The 17218-nt window shown below is 32.3% G+C and overlaps 6 protein-coding genes across 6 annotated transcripts, besides 9 other annotated features; 3 read left to right on the forward strand and 3 right to left on the reverse strand.

The window, feature by feature from the left end:
• Positions 1–993: part of a mobile genetic element that runs on past the window's edge.
• Positions 204–463: a mobile genetic element.
• Positions 796–944: a mobile genetic element.
• Positions 994–1326: 333 nt separating the features above from the next.
• On the reverse strand, positions 1327–3538 carry TVAGG3_0812880 (ubiquitin-protein transferase protein; the record flags this gene model as incomplete). The annotated part of the gene is made up of 1 exon (XM_001583543.2): positions 1366–3525. One exon carries the CDS (start codon positions 3523–3525, stop codon positions 1366–1368), a length of 2160 nt encoding a protein of 719 aa, XP_001583593.2.
• A 1081-nt stretch (positions 3539–4619) lies between these two features.
• Positions 4620–6535: a mobile genetic element.
• Positions 5744–6003: a mobile genetic element.
• Positions 6336–6486: a mobile genetic element.
• A 750-nt stretch (positions 6536–7285) lies between the features above and the next one.
• Positions 7286–8287, forward strand: TVAGG3_0812920 (uncharacterized protein; the record flags this gene model as incomplete). The annotated part of the gene is made up of 1 exon (XM_001583545.2): positions 7286–8287. The coding sequence occupies one exon, from the start codon at positions 7286–7288 to the stop codon at positions 8285–8287; it is 1002 nt and encodes a 333-aa protein (XP_001583595.2).
• Positions 8288–8320: 33 nt separating this feature from the next.
• TVAGG3_0812930 (uncharacterized protein) lies at positions 8321–9406 on the forward strand (the record flags this gene model as incomplete). Its single annotated transcript, XM_001583546.1, has 1 exon — positions 8321–9406. One exon carries the CDS (start codon positions 8321–8323, stop codon positions 9404–9406), a length of 1086 nt encoding a protein of 361 aa, XP_001583596.1.
• Positions 9407–9447: 41 nt separating this feature from the next.
• Positions 9448–10014, forward strand: TVAGG3_0812940 (protein of unknown function, DUF4106 family; the record flags this gene model as incomplete). The annotated part of the gene is made up of 1 exon (XM_051247732.1): positions 9448–10014. The coding sequence occupies one exon, from the start codon at positions 9448–9450 to the stop codon at positions 10012–10014; it is 567 nt and encodes a 188-aa protein (XP_051083207.1).
• A 664-nt stretch (positions 10015–10678) lies between these two features.
• On the reverse strand, positions 10679–13276 carry TVAGG3_0812960 (organellar and viral DNA polymerase type B; the record flags this gene model as incomplete). Its single annotated transcript, XM_051247733.1, has 1 exon — positions 10679–13276. The coding sequence occupies one exon, from the start codon at positions 13274–13276 to the stop codon at positions 10679–10681; it is 2598 nt and encodes an 865-aa protein (XP_051083208.1).
• Positions 10679–13276: a mobile genetic element.
• Positions 11751–12455: a mobile genetic element.
• A 348-nt stretch (positions 13277–13624) lies between the features above and the next one.
• TVAGG3_0812980 (uncharacterized protein) lies at positions 13625–15259 on the reverse strand (the record flags this gene model as incomplete). Its single annotated transcript, XM_051247734.1, has 1 exon — positions 13625–15259. One exon carries the CDS (start codon positions 15257–15259, stop codon positions 13625–13627), a length of 1635 nt encoding a protein of 544 aa, XP_051083209.1.
• Positions 15260–15730: 471 nt separating this feature from the next.
• Positions 15731–17168: a mobile genetic element.
• The last annotated feature ends 50 nt before the right edge of the window (positions 17169–17218 follow it).

Raw genomic sequence — 17218 nt, forward strand, 5'->3', positions numbered from 1 at the left:
CCCAAACATCTACATACAAGTAGATGATGGTAAACCCATTAGAGTTGTTTTTCTATGATTCCTCCAATCTTATGATGAGAAAAATCATATCAAAACAGCTCTAATCGAACATTCTACACAGCTTAGCATCCAGCTAGTTCCAAGTAATGCGATTACAACATCAACGGCCAAAGCCTTTCAGAGTCCTTTAGTCATTTCTTCTCATCTCAATGTGAAGTGGCCCCAAACGAACTACAAGCTGACGTTACAACGCATTACAACCCGGTTAATACGAGCATATACATTAGAGCTGCTTTGTTATGATCTCCCTCATCAATTGATGAGAGATCTCATTATGAAGCAGCTCCAATCGAACTAAAAACCTACATACAAATGAGTGAAAACAAACTCATTAGAGTTGTGTTGCTTTGATTTCTCTCATCAGAAGATGAGAGATACCAGAACAAAACAACTCTAATCAAACTTTCTACACAACTCAGCACAGTATCAATGCAAAGTAATGCGTCTGTATCGTTAACAAGCAAAGTTGTTTCGGGTCCTTCCATTTTGGAAGAATTCGGAACAACTTTGCGAATTGATAGTGTAAACCCATATACATGAAAGCGTGCATGCATAAAGACAGGTATTGTCAGCAATGACTACCTGCCCAGCTATGAGTGATCAGAGAATTACCATCTCAGGCTTTTTGAGAACGTTTCAGCCAGGACCCTCGTATGTTGACTGTGAGAAAGGCATCCTTTATCTGAAATAGATGCTTTTCCAACAATCAAATTCGAAGATCTTCGACGTTGTTGTAAAAGAGAAGGAGAAGGAAAGAAGAGGAAGGAGAGGAAGAAGGAAAGGAAAAGAAGAAGAAGAAAAAAGAAAAAAAAGAAGGACATATTAAATATAATGCGCACTTAATAGTGCCGAGGCGGCGGAGCCCCCGAGGCGCGATTTTTTTGACCCTATATTACCGCACGGCAATGTTTTTCTCGATTTTGTACAGCCCTAAAATTTTCTAATATAGTTAGATTATTCACCTAATATAAAACTAAATTAGAGATCTGAAATTTTCCAAATTTTTCTTGAATTTACTATTTTAATGATTTTTTGCTAGAAAATGAATTTCGTTTTTCCAAAAATGAAAAAAATTTGGAATTTTTCGAAGTTGATTTTACTGTTTATTGGACTAATTTCTTAAAAATATGACAGAGTTACTTTGAATTCCTTGAATTTAAATAAAATATTGAAAAAATCTACCTAATTTCTTATGTATTCAAGCATAGACAAGAGGGACATATCACAAAATACAAAAATGATATAAAAACATTCAACGTATAACATATTTTATTGACAATAAAAACAAATAAGAAAGAATTTAGATTAATCATAACCAAACTGCATATTGTCGATGTTAGAAATAGCATACAGTAGCTTTTCACGCAAGATTTCTTTAGTTGGATAGTCAGGGATCTTGATTCTTCTCATGCAAGTCTTTGCAGTTGGGAAAGCTTCAAGATTTTGGTCTCCTTTATCTAAGCTAATCTTAGGATTGAGTTTCTTCAAGTCGTTTTGAGGGAATTTTTGAGATCCGGTAACAAATTTTAGGAAATTTTGGAAAGTTTCTTGATCAAATTCCGCTAATATCTCAAATAGCCATTTTTGAATATTAGGCGTTACACCTTGCGAACAATCAATGCTCTCTCTTAGATCTTCAATTGTATAATTGTATTTGTTGTTTCCACAAATGATTTGCTTTAATTCTTCAGATGAAAACAATTTTAATGCACTTGGAGCCATAACAGTACCAAAGCCTTGGATAAAATCTTCAAGAACATATTTGAAATAATTTTCAACCTTGAATTGTTCTAAAACATATTGACAATTTTCTTCAGTAATATCTCCATCACCAAGGTTAAAGGTAGCAAGATCACATCCAATCAATTTCTCGGGATTATTGAACATATTTGCATAACTTTTATCAATTTCAGTCCAATCGAATCTTTCTCCACAAAGTAACTTGAAGAATGCATCACAAAATGCATCATTTATTGTAGCTTGCATAATTATTGTCTTTGCAATTAAAATACCAAATTCTTTCATGTTTTTTGCACCATGGATAGGCATATATCCCATCTCATATTTTCTAAATGTCTGATCTCTCTGTAGAAATTCATTTGTTAGTGAAAAAATGAATTCTCTCGAAGGACCACTTCCGATACCGGCTTCGCCATAGAATTTACAGTCCCAATTCAAAGTTCCTGGACCACAATGCTTCAGAATTTTCAATCCGTCTTCAAAAATCTTATCTTTTCGGACAATAATAGAAGCTTTGTATTCGGAACCCTTCTCAGATAGCGCGTGATCAACACTTATGTACTTGATATTGAGGAAACTGTATCTTGTATCGTATGAAAATAAAAATGGATATTGATAAATCAACCGAGATATAGGATGTAAAGAACAAATCGTTGATTTAACATTTTTTTCGATTTTATCTCTTGCAAACGTATCAAGTTTTTCATTTATCAAATATTTTTTGGTTTTGTAGTAGTATTCACGGATTTTGAAGTGAACTGCAGCAAGAAATGGATCAGACACTCCAATGGGCTCAGTTCTGATGTATTTTTCGTTATCTTTTGCAGGTTTAAGTTTTAAATGAATATCATTGCAATCTTCATTCAATGCAAATACTGCTTCTAATAAAGTATCATATTGGGTAAATGGAACCTTTTTCTCGTTGAGATAAATAAAAAATTTCGGTATAACACCTGTTTCATGCAAAATATTAGTAATTCTTGGAATAGCAACTCCAGTTTCTGATTTAGGATAATCAACAATGTCTTTACAGTGCTTTTCCCAAGTATCTTGTAAAATTGAATGATTTATTAATTTCTTTGTGGTTAAATACTTGAAAACAACTGATGATAGATCAGAATTATAGGGAAATTTCGATAAAATTTCTTTTGATTCATTGATTGAAATTTTGACATTCAAATTTGGATATGCTTTCTCGGCATCATACTCTCTACCAGTCATTTCATTTTGAATAGTGGTTAGCAAAAAATCTAGTAGTTTGTTAAATTTGTCACGAATTTCTTTATCTTCAGAATCACTTGGTTTTGTAATAGGATTTAATAACAATTCATGTATATCGACTAGAGGTAATTTTTCTTGGTTTAGAAGTGTGTTATAAAACCTTGATAAAAAATCATTTGGATTAATTATTCTTTGGTTGGTAAACATCTTGAACACATCTTTGACTCCTGATTCTATGATGATATCTGGGTATTTTTTAACTAGATTGAGGATTGTTTGAAAAATAAAAGATAAACTCGTAAAAGAAATATAATTAATATCAACACTTCGCAGATTTTTTATAAATTCGTATATTGTCTGCTTCAAATCTTCATCTTCTAAAGATGTGCACAAAATAGAAAAGAAATCATCTAAAATTGCTCCATCCTTCAATTGCAGATATTCCTCTAGGATAGGAATCTTGTTAATGAGATCTTGAAATTGAATCTTATCTTTTTGTTGCATTATTTTAGAATTTAAAAAATAAAAATGAAGACAAATTTTTTAAAAACGGATAATTGATTTACCCATATTCACATTCCTTATAATTTTTAAAATTTCCACAATTAAAAAAAATTGGTAAAAGTGACTTTGAAGACAAAAAGTGGCGTAATAATATGAGTGTTTATTACTCACAAGTTGCAGACAGTTTTGAGAAACATTTTCTTGAATTGTCGACAAAGGCTGAATCAATACATCCTTTCTTTGCACCAAATGCTGTAGCAAAGATTTTTGACGAAGATATTCAAGGAGTAGACAATATATTAAAGAAATATGAAAATTTATTACCACTTAAAAAGTCTTCTGCGAAGTCTTCCGCACAACCCGTCGAAAGAGGCTTAATTTATACAAATATTTTCGATTCAAATGGAAAGAAACTCATATTTACTTTTGAAATCAAAGAAGTAGATACAAAAGATCATAGATACGGAATAACAGCGAATATTATCACTAGTTATGATTAATTTAAGTTGTTTTTTTATTTTCATTAATAATAAATGTCTTAGTTGTAGTTTTAATACTTGTTTTAATACATTTAATATTAGCTATTGCTAAATATGATAGCCATCCTTCTATTTTGAATTTATATAATACCCTCTATTTCCAGGAATTACCGTTTAAGGTTATTTTTGCATCAAAAAATTCAATTTTAGCATGATTAAAGTATTATTTTTTAAAAAATAACAATAAAATATTAATTTATACAAAAGTGTTATATATCCCTTACATTTTTGTGGCAAATGGAGAGGGTAACGGCGTCGAAATTGCATAATTTCAATTCTCCTTATCTCAACGAATACAAGAGGGATGGGACTGAAATTAGGCTATTTTAATAGGTATGAGGTATCAAACATTTTCACTGATGAAAAATTGAAAAAGCTGATTTCAACTTTCTAATCATACCTTATATATGAGGTATCATATCAAAATACTGATATGTTATTACTTATGGGGCCACCCGAATGTTCTCACAATTTGTTTGTATAGATATAAAAATAATTATATTAAATTTAAATTAAGTCTTTTATTCCTAAAATGAATACTTTTTGATATTTTTATATGGCAGTCCCAACGGGAACCGCGGTAATTTACCGAGGTTTCCGCACACCGGTTCCTTTTTTTTAGGAATTTTTTAGATTAAAAAATATGCTTTGTAAATCATTTTTTGTAAATCGGCAAAAATTTGGAAATATTCTGACGACAATAAATCTGGGAATAGTATTTGAAATACGAGAACAACCTATTTAAAAGTGTTTCGCTCGATTTTGTATAATTTCAAATTTTCGCATATAGCTTTCCGTGAATTACCGTGATTTTACCGCCACATCAATAGTTTACGACACTTTTTCCGTAAATTGAGTAGTTTACTGCACTTTTTCCGTAAAATTGAGTTACGGGAATCCGTAAGATTACCATACCTCACTTCTAGTTGAAAATAGCATTAGTATATAATAAATAGATATATTATTCATATTTTTGATTTTGAATTACGGAAAAAGTGAGTTCAGAACTTCCAATTATTATTTGATTAATTATGTTAAAAATACTATAAGGAATTAAAATACATAATGTTGAAATTTGAATTACGGAAAAAGTGAGGGTGAAAGTGAAGTGAAAAAGTAAGATATTTTTTGTTGAAATAATCATAGTTGTACAATTTTGAAACTATATGTAAAGCTATAAATTGAATAAATTCAAAAACAAAAATTGTTTATTCTTATTAATAAATTTATATTAATCAATATTTGAACAACCCGTAATTAAAATTGAATTCCTCTTAAAATTTAATCCATACGTTAATTTTTAATTTGCTCGGCGAATGCCGAGCTTCCCTACTTCTCTTGTCATTCCTTCAAAAACTCTAATCTCATCGCACTTACAAACATCATGATTTGATGTATTGTCGAGAAATCTTAGACTTGTTTGTCATTTGATTATAGCATTTGAAAGTCATCTCGAAAATCGATTAACAAGACAATTTCCCAAACATCTACATACAAGTAGATGATGGTAAACCCATTAGAGTTGTTTTTATGATTCCTCCAATCTTATGATGAGAAAAATCATATCAAAACAGCTCTAATCGAACATTCTACACAGCTTAGCATCCAGCTAGTTCCAAGTAATGCGATTACAACATCAACGGCCAAAGCCTTTCAGAGTCCTTTAATCATTTCTTCTCATCTCAATGTGAAGTGGCCCCAAACGAACTACAAGCTGACGTTACAACGCATTACAACCCGGTTAATACGAGCATATACATTAGAGCTGCTTTGTTATGATCTCCCTCATCAATTGATGAGAGATCTCATTATGAAGCAGCTCCAATCGAACTAAAAACCTACATACAAATGAGTGAAAACAAACTCATTAGAGTTGTGTTGCTTTGATTTCTCTCATCAGAAGATGAGAGATACCAGAACAAAACAACTCTAATCAAACTTTCTACACAACTCAGCACAGTATCAATGCAAAGTAATGCGTCTGTATCGTTAACAAGCAAAGTTGTTTCGGGTCCTTCCATTTTGGAAGAATTCGGAACAACTTTGCGAATTGATAGTGTAAACCCATATACATGAAAGCGTGCATGCATAAAGACAGGTATTGTCAGCAATGACTACCTGCCCAGCTATGAGTGATCAGAGAATTACCATCTCAGGCTTTTTGAGAACGTTTCAGCCAGGACCCTCGTATGTTGACTGTGAGAAAGGCATCCTTTATCTGAAATAGATGCTTTTCCAACAATCAAATTCGAAGATCTTCGACGTTGTTGTAAAAAGAGAAGGAGAAGGAAAGAAGAGGAAGGAGAGGAAGAAGGAAAGGAAAAGAAGAAGAAGAAAAAAGAAAAAAAAAGAAGGACATATTAAATATAATGCGCACTTAATAGTGCCGAGGCGGCGGAGCCCCCGAGGCGCGATTTTTTTGACCCTATATTACCGCACGGCAATGTTTTTCTCGATTTTGTACAGCCCTACATTTTTAGAACTTTTATATTATGAAGTGAATAATCCCAATTGTAGAAATGATAAGGATAAGAAATTGATAACTAAAACAATAGTATTTCAAAGTGTTATGATGTTTGATGTATTTACATAGATATGGATAAACGAAAAATATTTTTTAATCCGAATAAATTGAAAAATCTATTTCGATCTTTTGCAAGGAAAAGGCTAATGCACATGTATTTACTAAAGGAATGGAGTATTAATGATGTAATCAACAAATCCTGCATTTATTTTGATAAATATTCATTTTTTAAAATTTTGACGAGTTCGAGGTGTTGTTTACTACATATATAAATTGCCCTGGCTGCGCCCAGAAACGAAAAATAACTAATAAGCCACTTCTGAAAATTCACGAATTCCTTACATGAATTTTTCACAGAAATGACGCAGCCAGTGCAATTTATTAAGTAGTGAAACCATAAATTTTAACATTTACTTTTCACATACACATATATAAAATAAAAAAATAAATTAAAAATAAATTAAGGTTAGTTTTTTGGGACAAACGGCTTAAGGTTAATTTTGGGTCAGTCGGTCAATGACCTTAAGGTTTTCGTTAACGAAAACATAAATTTTTTAAAAGACCCCTACGGGGTCATGAGCCACTTTGTGGCTTAGGTGAGATCTCACCCGATTTCTCACCTTCATGTTTTCACTGATAGCTTTCTATGTTTTCACTGATATTTAAAATAAATTATAAAAATTTTAAAAGATAGTAAATGAGGAGACGTGTGAGAAATCCTATAACAGGTGAATATATACAGAGCGATTCGACACATAGTGTCTCAGGTCCTTCGGACCGTTCGTCATCAAGTACTACAGCGTCAAGAACCACAGAACATTCATCAACAGCATCAAATACCACAGCCCGTTCAGATATTGTTAATTACGTTGCACCACCAGCAAGGCAAGCCGAAAACCATTCTGGTTTTGAGCTCCAAAGGAGCGAGCCTTTTTGGGATATGCCGCCACCACAACCTAAAACACAGTATAAACGTGCTGCCGGAAGAAATGCGGACGGTTCTACATTCGCTAGCGAGGAAAATTATTCAGTTCCTGATTATAACAAATTAAACGAACATAAATATAAAATGAAGCAGTTAGATTCAAGCTATAATTTAGAAGTAATGAATAGGAAACGTCAGATGGAACAGGATAGATATAATCACGAACGTGAAATGGCAGTGACAAGGGAACGTTTCGAACAGGATAAAAGAAATTGGGAGGATAAGAAAGATTTGATAAAAGGTTTCATGGATAGAATACAAAAGGCAGCGGATAAGAAGGCTGAAAGAGAAAATAAAATACAGCCTGACGACCCTAACATTAACACATCAATTTTATCACATTTTGGTTTAACTACTGCAGATATTAATAATTCAAACGGTTTTCGACCAGGTTATTTAAGATTCAGGTCTAATTTAAGAAAGGGAATTTATCTCGGAACTTTTATAATTTATGGTGCTGCAGTTGTGCAGACAAACAAACCAGGGCTAATTTATGTAGTATATCGTGACGGAAGGAGTGAAAATATATGCTTTGAAAAACCTAACTTTGAAAGTGTCGCAAACGTTACTAATAATAGAAATTATGGTTATTTCTTAGTTGATATTTTCGGTTATCCGACTTCAACTGATACAGACGTTTATGTTAACGCTAATGGTGAACTTATTGATAAACCTCATAGAAAAGGATGTCCGTGTAGAAAATGCAGAATATAATTTAATAATTTTTATTTTTTACATTAATTAAATATGAGTACACCAGCATTACCAGCACCAAACGGCGAAAATGCACCAGAGGTAAAATGGGATGACGATTACACTTTTGCTTTTACTAAAGACCATCAGGCTAAATATGCGGATGCAATACCACCAAGGGAGGTTAAAGAGAGAAAAGCGAGAGGACGCAAAGGAGCCGATGAGTTATTTAATATAGTTTCATCAAAAACGGCAAGAGATATTAAAAGAAAGCAGGATTGGATTAGTAATGCATCATTTAATATATGGAATGCAAAAGATATGGAAAGACATGGAGGAGTTCAAAGATATTGGGGTCAGTTGGAAGATTATGACCACGATGGAATGCCCATTGAATATGTCGTAAGAAGAGGAGGAAGCGACGGTCCTGTTGTGGCGGTTAATGGTTATACAACTTCAAAGTCCGATTTTCCATGGAGGTATGATTATTATGAAGCATACCCAACAGAAGAAAAGAGGAAAGAAAAATCATTCGGTGATTTCATTCATGATAAATATGGACCGAAGTACAAACCTGACCATATGACTGTTGAAAGTTATAAATTAGATCCGGAAAGTGATAGTAGAACACGATGGATTAAACAGCATGGAGGTTATACCTATCCTGTACCTAAAGATATTACACCATATCAGGCAATATCTACTATCGTTCATGGTATCATCGGTGATATTATATTAAATAATTATGCTAAAGGCGATGAAGAAATGGCAAAAGAAATTAGAAAGAAGATTATGAAAGCATCTGGAAAAGGTCCTGGTTTCGCATCCGTCCTATGCTCTTTGGTTTATGATACTGTCATAACAACTCCTATTCATGATTTATTAAGAACTAAAGGATTAATGCCTAAATACATTGAATTATTCGTGGAAACGAAGAGGAGAACCAAACCAGAGTTTGAATTTAAAGCTGAAAATCCAGAACATGCAGATATGTTTAATAAATGGTTAGCAGCGAAGAAGAAATATAAGCAAGCAGCGAAGAAGTTAGCAAAGCAGTACGTAAGTGATGAAAACAGAGCTAAATTTAAAGCTGATATTACTGCAAGAATTAAAGCATCGCTTGATAGGTTAAGTGCTTAAAACTTTAACGTCTTAATTTTTAATTTTTTATTTTTGATAAAATGACGCGATTAGGAATAACGGCAAAGTTGGATTGCACAAAACAGGTTGTAAATGTAAACCCTGTTAATAACATTTCAGTAAATGTACGTTCTCCATCACAAATTCAAAGAGGTGAAAATCCAAAAAATGAAGTACAACATGACCCGGTATATCCACCACCGGAAAACCCTTCGGGTTCAGTGGGATTTCATCCCGAAGCTTACATAACTCCTACGGAGGATAATATTAAGTATCTGACAGTAAGAAATGAAGAGTTAGTGGATAGATGCAAGGCGTTGGGAATTATTATCGACATGTTTAAACATAACCCTATATACATAAACTCATTACTGTTAGTCGATGACGAAAAACTTTCTGAATTAATTAAATTATTAACTCATGCTGATAGGGTAGATATTGACGCTGAAGAATTAGGTGAAGGATGTCTATGCGGTGCTCAGGAATACAGAAAGGTTAACGCCATTTACGTTATCAAAGATGATAGAACGTTTAACCTTAAATATGATTTCCCAGATGTTATGAAGGAGTTAAAGGAAATCGGAATTAATACAAAAATAATATGGTGAATTAATAAGTTAATTTTTATTTATTTTTACACTTCACTACTATCATATTTTTGCGTATATTCTTTATACATCATTGGTATATTTCCTAACTTACCCATTAATAATGTAGTTTGCTGATAACACTCTTTAGGTTCAATGGTATTATATTTCTCTTTTTCATCCAGTTTAGCATTAACAACTTCCCTATTTGATATTGCTTCACATGTTATCTTTTCCACTACTGTTGAATCGAGAGGTTGCCTTAAATCTGAAGGATTGCATAACCAGACCAATAACATTCCATTATCAAATCTTATATCAACTTTTACCGCCGTTTTATATTTTTCAAGCCATTGCGCCCCCCAGCTAATATATCTTGTATCACATTTAATCATAAATTTTTTATAAAATTCAATATGAACTTTGATAATACCATGATTATTTATAAAACTTTTTGCAGGTTCTGGTGGCGTTATGTAAAATACTAAATCTATTACATGATATTTTTCCTTATTTTTATTAATTTCCTCATTATTCTTTCCAAGGTAATTTAATATAAAATTTTCGGAAGTCTTAAACTCTCCTAAATCGAAATGTCTCATTACCTCTGCATTATCTCCTGAATCGGAAATATTTTTGACAGCTTTCCATAATTTATCTATCATTTACATAAAAATAAAAATCTTTATTCATCAAAATATTTATTCCTATCACCTTTTTCATAAGAAGCTTTAACCTTACGTTTGAAAGTATCTAATGTCGAAACTGTTAAGTCTTTATTGAATTTAAAGCACGGCTGCCCCTCTGTTAAATCAAATGTTGCAGTTGCTCCGTTATATATGGATGTGTAAAACTTAATGGGGTCATAAACGCCTTCTTTATCTATACAGTTCTTTTTAATACTTTGCTGTGTTAAACCTTTTCCTCTTAAATGATATCCCACTTCTCCTTTGCTATTTATTAATTTATGAACGTACATCTTTTTCATAAGAAATACAGATTCGATGGATATAGGAACTTCACCGTTAATGGGTTCAAAGTCAGGATGAAAATTACCTAAATCAGTACCTCTTAACTTACGATTATAAATCTTTTCATACTCTTCTTCTAAACGAGGGAGGTCGTCAATTTCAATCATAAACGAATCAGTATCCTGGTAATATATATGACATTTCAAATCATAAGCTAAACACATTACCTCATTCATTATTCTTTTTGACATAGACAGAATATGAACGCCTAATAATGTATTTGAAAACTGTTTATCTATGGGTTTAACGATTTTAAATAACGACGTATCATTTCCCATTTCAACTTCCTCCGCTATGTAGTTATAGTTTTTAGATACATAAGCATTAATCTCTTCTTCACCGTGTTTAAATCTTATTTCGCTATCGACTGGTTTTTGAATAGTTTTACCATAACATGAATTCATAATTAATTTATAAAGTTGCTGTAAAGGATTACACTGCCTCTTATATTCCAAACGTTTATTAAAAAGGTTTCTTATCTCTTTCTGAATTCTAAAATCTTTCTTCCCCGTCCAGTAATAACCGCGTAAAATTTTGAAATGTATTTTTTGGAACTTAACTAAATCTTCTAAGTATATATCATCAACCGTCATGAATGTCTTTTCTTTTAATATATCATCATTCAAATTTAATCCATCTTTCTTCTGAACTATTAACGGAAAGGTATAATGTTTATCGACTTTGACAATCTCTATTTCAATAACATATGCCGTTTTATCAGTTAAGAATGAATGTAATTTATCATAAATTTTATTCACATCCACATTTTCAAACACTTGCGGTATTCCTTCAACTGTATAAAGCCTCGCCATTGCGGACGGATAAAGTGAAACAGCATCGTAATCAGTTAATTTCAAATTTAATTTCCACATTAAATTTTTAGCGGTCATGCATCTTCCACCATGTACAGCTTTTTGTATAAATTTTTGAACTACTCCAGAATATTCGTAAAGGTTACCGTTCGGGAGATATACACGCTGTCGAAACACTTCGTTAGCAAGTGATGAAATGCTGACGTGGTCTAGTGGTGAAATTCTAAATTCTTTAGTGAAATCATGACAGAATTTATTAAATCCTAACCTTAATATTTTTACATCTTGCTGGCAGTAAAATTCAGCGTAAATGTACATATCGAAATGTTCTTCATCAATTCTGCAGTTAGGGATAGCGTCAATGTTTGAAATAAATAACTTCATATCTTCATCATTCCATATTTTATCTTCATGGGCTGCATGCCCTGAACCCGAAGGGTTTTCTCCTCCACATTCTTTAATCACTCCTTTATTCTCTTTTAATCTTTCAAGTGTGTAATACTTATACGGGAATATTTCCTTTCTTCCACTGTTTAAATTAAACATTGAAGGAATTTCGAATAACTTACAATTTAAAATCGGTAATGTATCCCTAAACTGTAACACTTTATTTTCAAATGTTAACGTTGAATTCATTATTTTAGTTCCTTTCTGGAGCATGTGTTGCATTTCTCCTTTATGACAAAACATACGTAAATCATATGCAAGATTGTGAAAATAAACTATTGCTTTATCGGGAAGGAATTTAAGGAATTCATACGCGCAATCTTCACCTTTAAAAGTTTTTGTTTTAGTTCCTGATGAATTCTGAAGGCATACCATAAAGGGTTTATGAATCTCTCCTGAAACATCAGATTCAAAATCAGCGTACCAGTATGTAGTTTGTTCGTCTTTTTCAGTCTTAAATGATTTCTTCATTAAACGTGTGCAAAATTCAGGATTGTACTGAAGGTCTACATCCTCTACATCCTTTATATCTTTATGAAAACATGTTTGAACTGTGCTAAAATCATTCCATGTCATTGGTTTAAAACATACACAGGGTTTATTTAATTTAACATTCACCTTATCGATGCATATTAACAATCTTATTAAAGCTCCGGACATTAAAAATCTGTCTTCTCTTTTGTCAGTAACCCACCCCTTACTTTTTGAATAAGTCCTATTTTGGTATGATAATGGTATATCTTCACCGTATAAGTATTTATGGATACAAAATGATTTAGTAATATTTGTTCTTTCTTCAATGAAATAATGACCATCGATAATGTTTAACGTTATATTTTTATCACCACAACCCAAAACGTTTTTTCTCTTCGAATTCTTTCGCTGGTCCTGTATTTGACAAATATCGTATTGCTTTAATTCTTCCTCTAACATTGAATCTAAGACGCTTTGCGAAATTTCCGGCTTCAAAAGATTTTCGTTAATGGTGTTCATGTCTTTTTATAGAAAATAAAAAAAAATAAATTTTTAAAAATTAAACTTATTTATTTCTTCACTAAATCCCGTTAGGCTTTATGGTTTCTTATGAAACCTAAACTGTTAATTGCTTGATAATGATTTTCTAAAGCTTCCCACATAGCTGATATACTTTTACCGTTAAATAACCATTCGGTACCGTTATACTCAGCAATGATTTTTTCATTTTTGACCACCTTTAACGCTCCCTTATCATCCGTTGTAAACTGATAGTCACCTATTTTAACATCGCTTTTATCAAACTTTGATAAATCAACTTTGAACATTTATGTAAAAATAAAAAGTCAGTTCTTAATATTTAGTTTCTTATTTACCTGGTGGTGTGTCGTTACCGATATACTTTACGCCTTGTGAGAAAACTAGGAAATATGTATCTCTACATAACCATATCTGAGGTGCTGGAGGTCTTGATACACCGTTATTGAAGTTATAATATGTATCATTTTCTCCCGTATATAATGGGTTTCCTTTAATTTGTATAGGGATGTTCTGACCGTCTGAATCAATGCCGTCGAAAGTATATCCGGCGTTATTTCTTTCACACTGAACGTTCCACATAAACGATGTACCATCACTTAAACAGTTCTGATATTTCTGACCTGTTGGGGTATTTTTTGCCATTACGATTGAATCTTCAAATTCTTTAGTGCATTCCAAACCTCCTGATAAGTCAGAAGCTACCAAATTTTGTTGTAAGAAACGAGCACCTGTTGAATCAACCGGCTCGTCCGGCATGTTCTTTCCATTAACGGTAAGCTGAAGGTTTGTATAAATTGGGTTCTCAAATACTGTATAATCGTTATCATGTTTTGGAAACATTATACTTATGCATGTTGTGTTAGTTACTGGCATGTTGATTGTTGATTGAATACCAGCAGCTGAGGCAGCAATCAGGAAAGCGTTATAATCAAGCTGTTGAGAAGGAATCATTTGAGGAGTACTGAATATTTCATGAATCTTTTCCTGAGTCGTTTGATTTACACCAAAACCGTACATATTTGATTTCAACATTAGGACTGTCATTCCCACACACTGAAGATTGCACATTCCTTTACCGACATCGAGTGATTTAACCTCCTGACCTCCTACAGTTGAAGTCGTTATGTTAAATTTATTTATAATTTCTGCTTCATTGTTAATTTGTGTGAATGCGTGTCTGAACATTGATGATAAATTCTTATCGGTTGTGAAATTAATGCTCTGACCTTCAACATATTCTTTATACATCTTAACATTCAACGGGTCAACCATGCACCAAACGAGCCATTTAGACTTTACGTAAAATTTACATTCTAACTCTCCGCATTCACGATTAGGATAAAGGTCGAAAGCCTGAAGTGCTAAAATATCGTCAAACGGTAAGTTTGCTTCAAATTCGACGGGATGAGGTAATCCATCTTTGAAATCAGCAATGTTTATATAAGTTCCGCAAACAGATGAGGAGTAGTAAGAAACGTTTTCGTAAAATGAATGAGTAAATTTTTTAGTCTTTTTCTCCTGTTTTGGTTTGATTGTCGAATATGCAAAACCTTCCCTAACGCATTCGTTTTGCTGATATCCTGTGCTTAAGTTATTGCATAAAATTTGTAGTTGGTCTAAAATTTGATTTGAGCTCTTCCATCCAATGAATAACTTAACGAGGTGGTCAATATCGTTAAAATTGTTTTTATCGATGCCGACCAATTGCAACATTAACCGAATCTTGAATGTATAAAATCCGTCTGTAATCTGGCTGATGACATGATCCGAGTGAGTCAAGGGTGCACGTGTCTCCTGATTTTCATTGAAAGGTGCAAATTGGTCGTGACAGTCGGACGTCTTTAGTACAAACGATCTTGTTCCATCATTAACCTGTACCGGTTTTGATAAATTTTCGAAGTATCCGGCAACGTTTCCCTGTTTTTCTCTATTAGTTAAACGGGTATTGAACGATGAATTCATTTTATTAAAAGTAAAAAATAATTTTTGTAATAAATAAATAATGAGTTTAGACACCCAAGCTAAAACTTACTTTTGGACTAATCAACTTGAAAACGAATTTCCTCTAGAATTTATAGGTTCGAAGAATAAAAAATATATTGTGGTCGAACAGTGCAAGGCGGTGATAAAAGATATGTTAGTAGGTGATGTTATAATGCATGCTGATTTCATTCAGCGTGACCATTACTGTGATTATTCATGCTGTTTCGTTAATAAAGAAGCTAATAGAAAAACGGCTAAGTATGAATATACAGGATTTAAGAAAACGTTTAAAATTTGGTTTTCAGATTTAAACTTACAACCCGTTAAAGTTGGAGCGTTTATGGTCAGATTGTTGTTAATTTATTAAAAATATTTAAAGACCCCTACGGGGTCATGAGCCACTTTGTGGCTTAGGTGAGATCTCACCCGATTTCTCACCTTCATGTTTTATAAGCGTTTAACGTGGTATACACGATGAATATTTGAGATTTTAAATAATTTTGTAGCTTCAATCTCTGCCGTTAATATATCGAAAGTTTTAACAAGACCGAAAGTTTCTTTATACTTCTTCTTTACATCAGATAAAAGGAAATCATCAGCTGTGGGATAATTTTTATTCAGAAATTCTAACATGTTCATTTTATCTTCGGCTGGTTTTTCTGCCTCTCTCTTTAAATCTGCGTAATTGTTTCTCATACGTTCTATCTCTTTTACGGAATAGTTATATTTCCTCACAGCTGCTTTACATTTCGAACATTGCGGATTCATTTTGGTGTTATATTCTGAAACCTTACCTGCCAAAATAACTAAAGCATCAATGGCTTTCTTTAATTCTGAAGCAGTTGGTTTTATCTGTTCATGCCATACTTTACCTCTTCTGTCTTTATCTCGTATCTCCCACACACATTTAGCACATAAAGTTAAAAAGTTATCGTAAATCTTAAACTCCTCAGATTTATAAATATCCGAAATGTTTTTATAAACCATGTCACAGTCTTTATCCATAACCTTATGGTTGTAATGAAAACCTAAGAATTCACAATTTACCTTACGAATGAATTTCTTAATTTCTGCAGAATCAGTAACTTTAACCTCAATTTCATCGAATTCAGGAATAGTTAATTTCTGTTGCTGTACTTCAGGTAATTTAGGTAAATGATCTACAATATCTTGGATTTCATATAGTTCCTGTCCATTTGTTTCATCTTTCGCGTTACAGTCTAAATTTCCTGCTAAAAGTTCTTGCTTAATTTTTAGCATTTCTGTTTCGAAAGTAAATGAAGAAGGAATAAAGTTTTTCATTTCTACTAACATTGATGTAGGATTCATGACTAAAGAATTTGGTGCTGTGGACAGAGTCCTGCCGCTAGCGTCTGCCGTTATCGAAATTGTGGATGTTTCGATTTTTGTGAGCATATCTTTTTATAGAAATTAAAAAAATAAATTTTTAAAAAATAAACTTAATTTTCATCAGGTGAGAAATCGGGTGAGATCTCACCTTCTGCCCAAAAATAAATTTTGGCATAAATTTAATATCTTTTGGATAGTAAAACATATTCATAAGTATTCACTAAACATTCATTAAATTTCTTTTCTATTGCATCTAACCTCTTATTTTCATTTTCAATAACTTTTCGATATTCTTCATCATCTCCGGCAGTATTTGGATCTTCACGTTTGAAATCATAATTTTTCCGTTTTTTATTTCAAGTTTTAAGTCATTAACTTCGTTATGATAACGGTCATATTCTTTTATGACGTAAGTAAAGACAAAAATTGTCGTACCTTCGATTTCAAATCTAAAAGAACCATCAACACAGTTTTGAGGGTCTGTTAGCGAATCGATGAGATAATATTCGAAATCGGTTATTATTCTTTTTGGGTACATTTTAGAGAAATTAAAAAATAAAATTAATGAAAAATAAATTAGGTTTTTAT

This window comes from Trichomonas vaginalis, chromosome VI (genome assembly GCF_026262505.1).
Source record: "Trichomonas vaginalis G3 chromosome VI, whole genome shotgun sequence".
In the NCBI taxonomy this organism is placed as follows: domain Eukaryota; phylum Parabasalia; order Trichomonadida; family Trichomonadidae; genus Trichomonas; species Trichomonas vaginalis.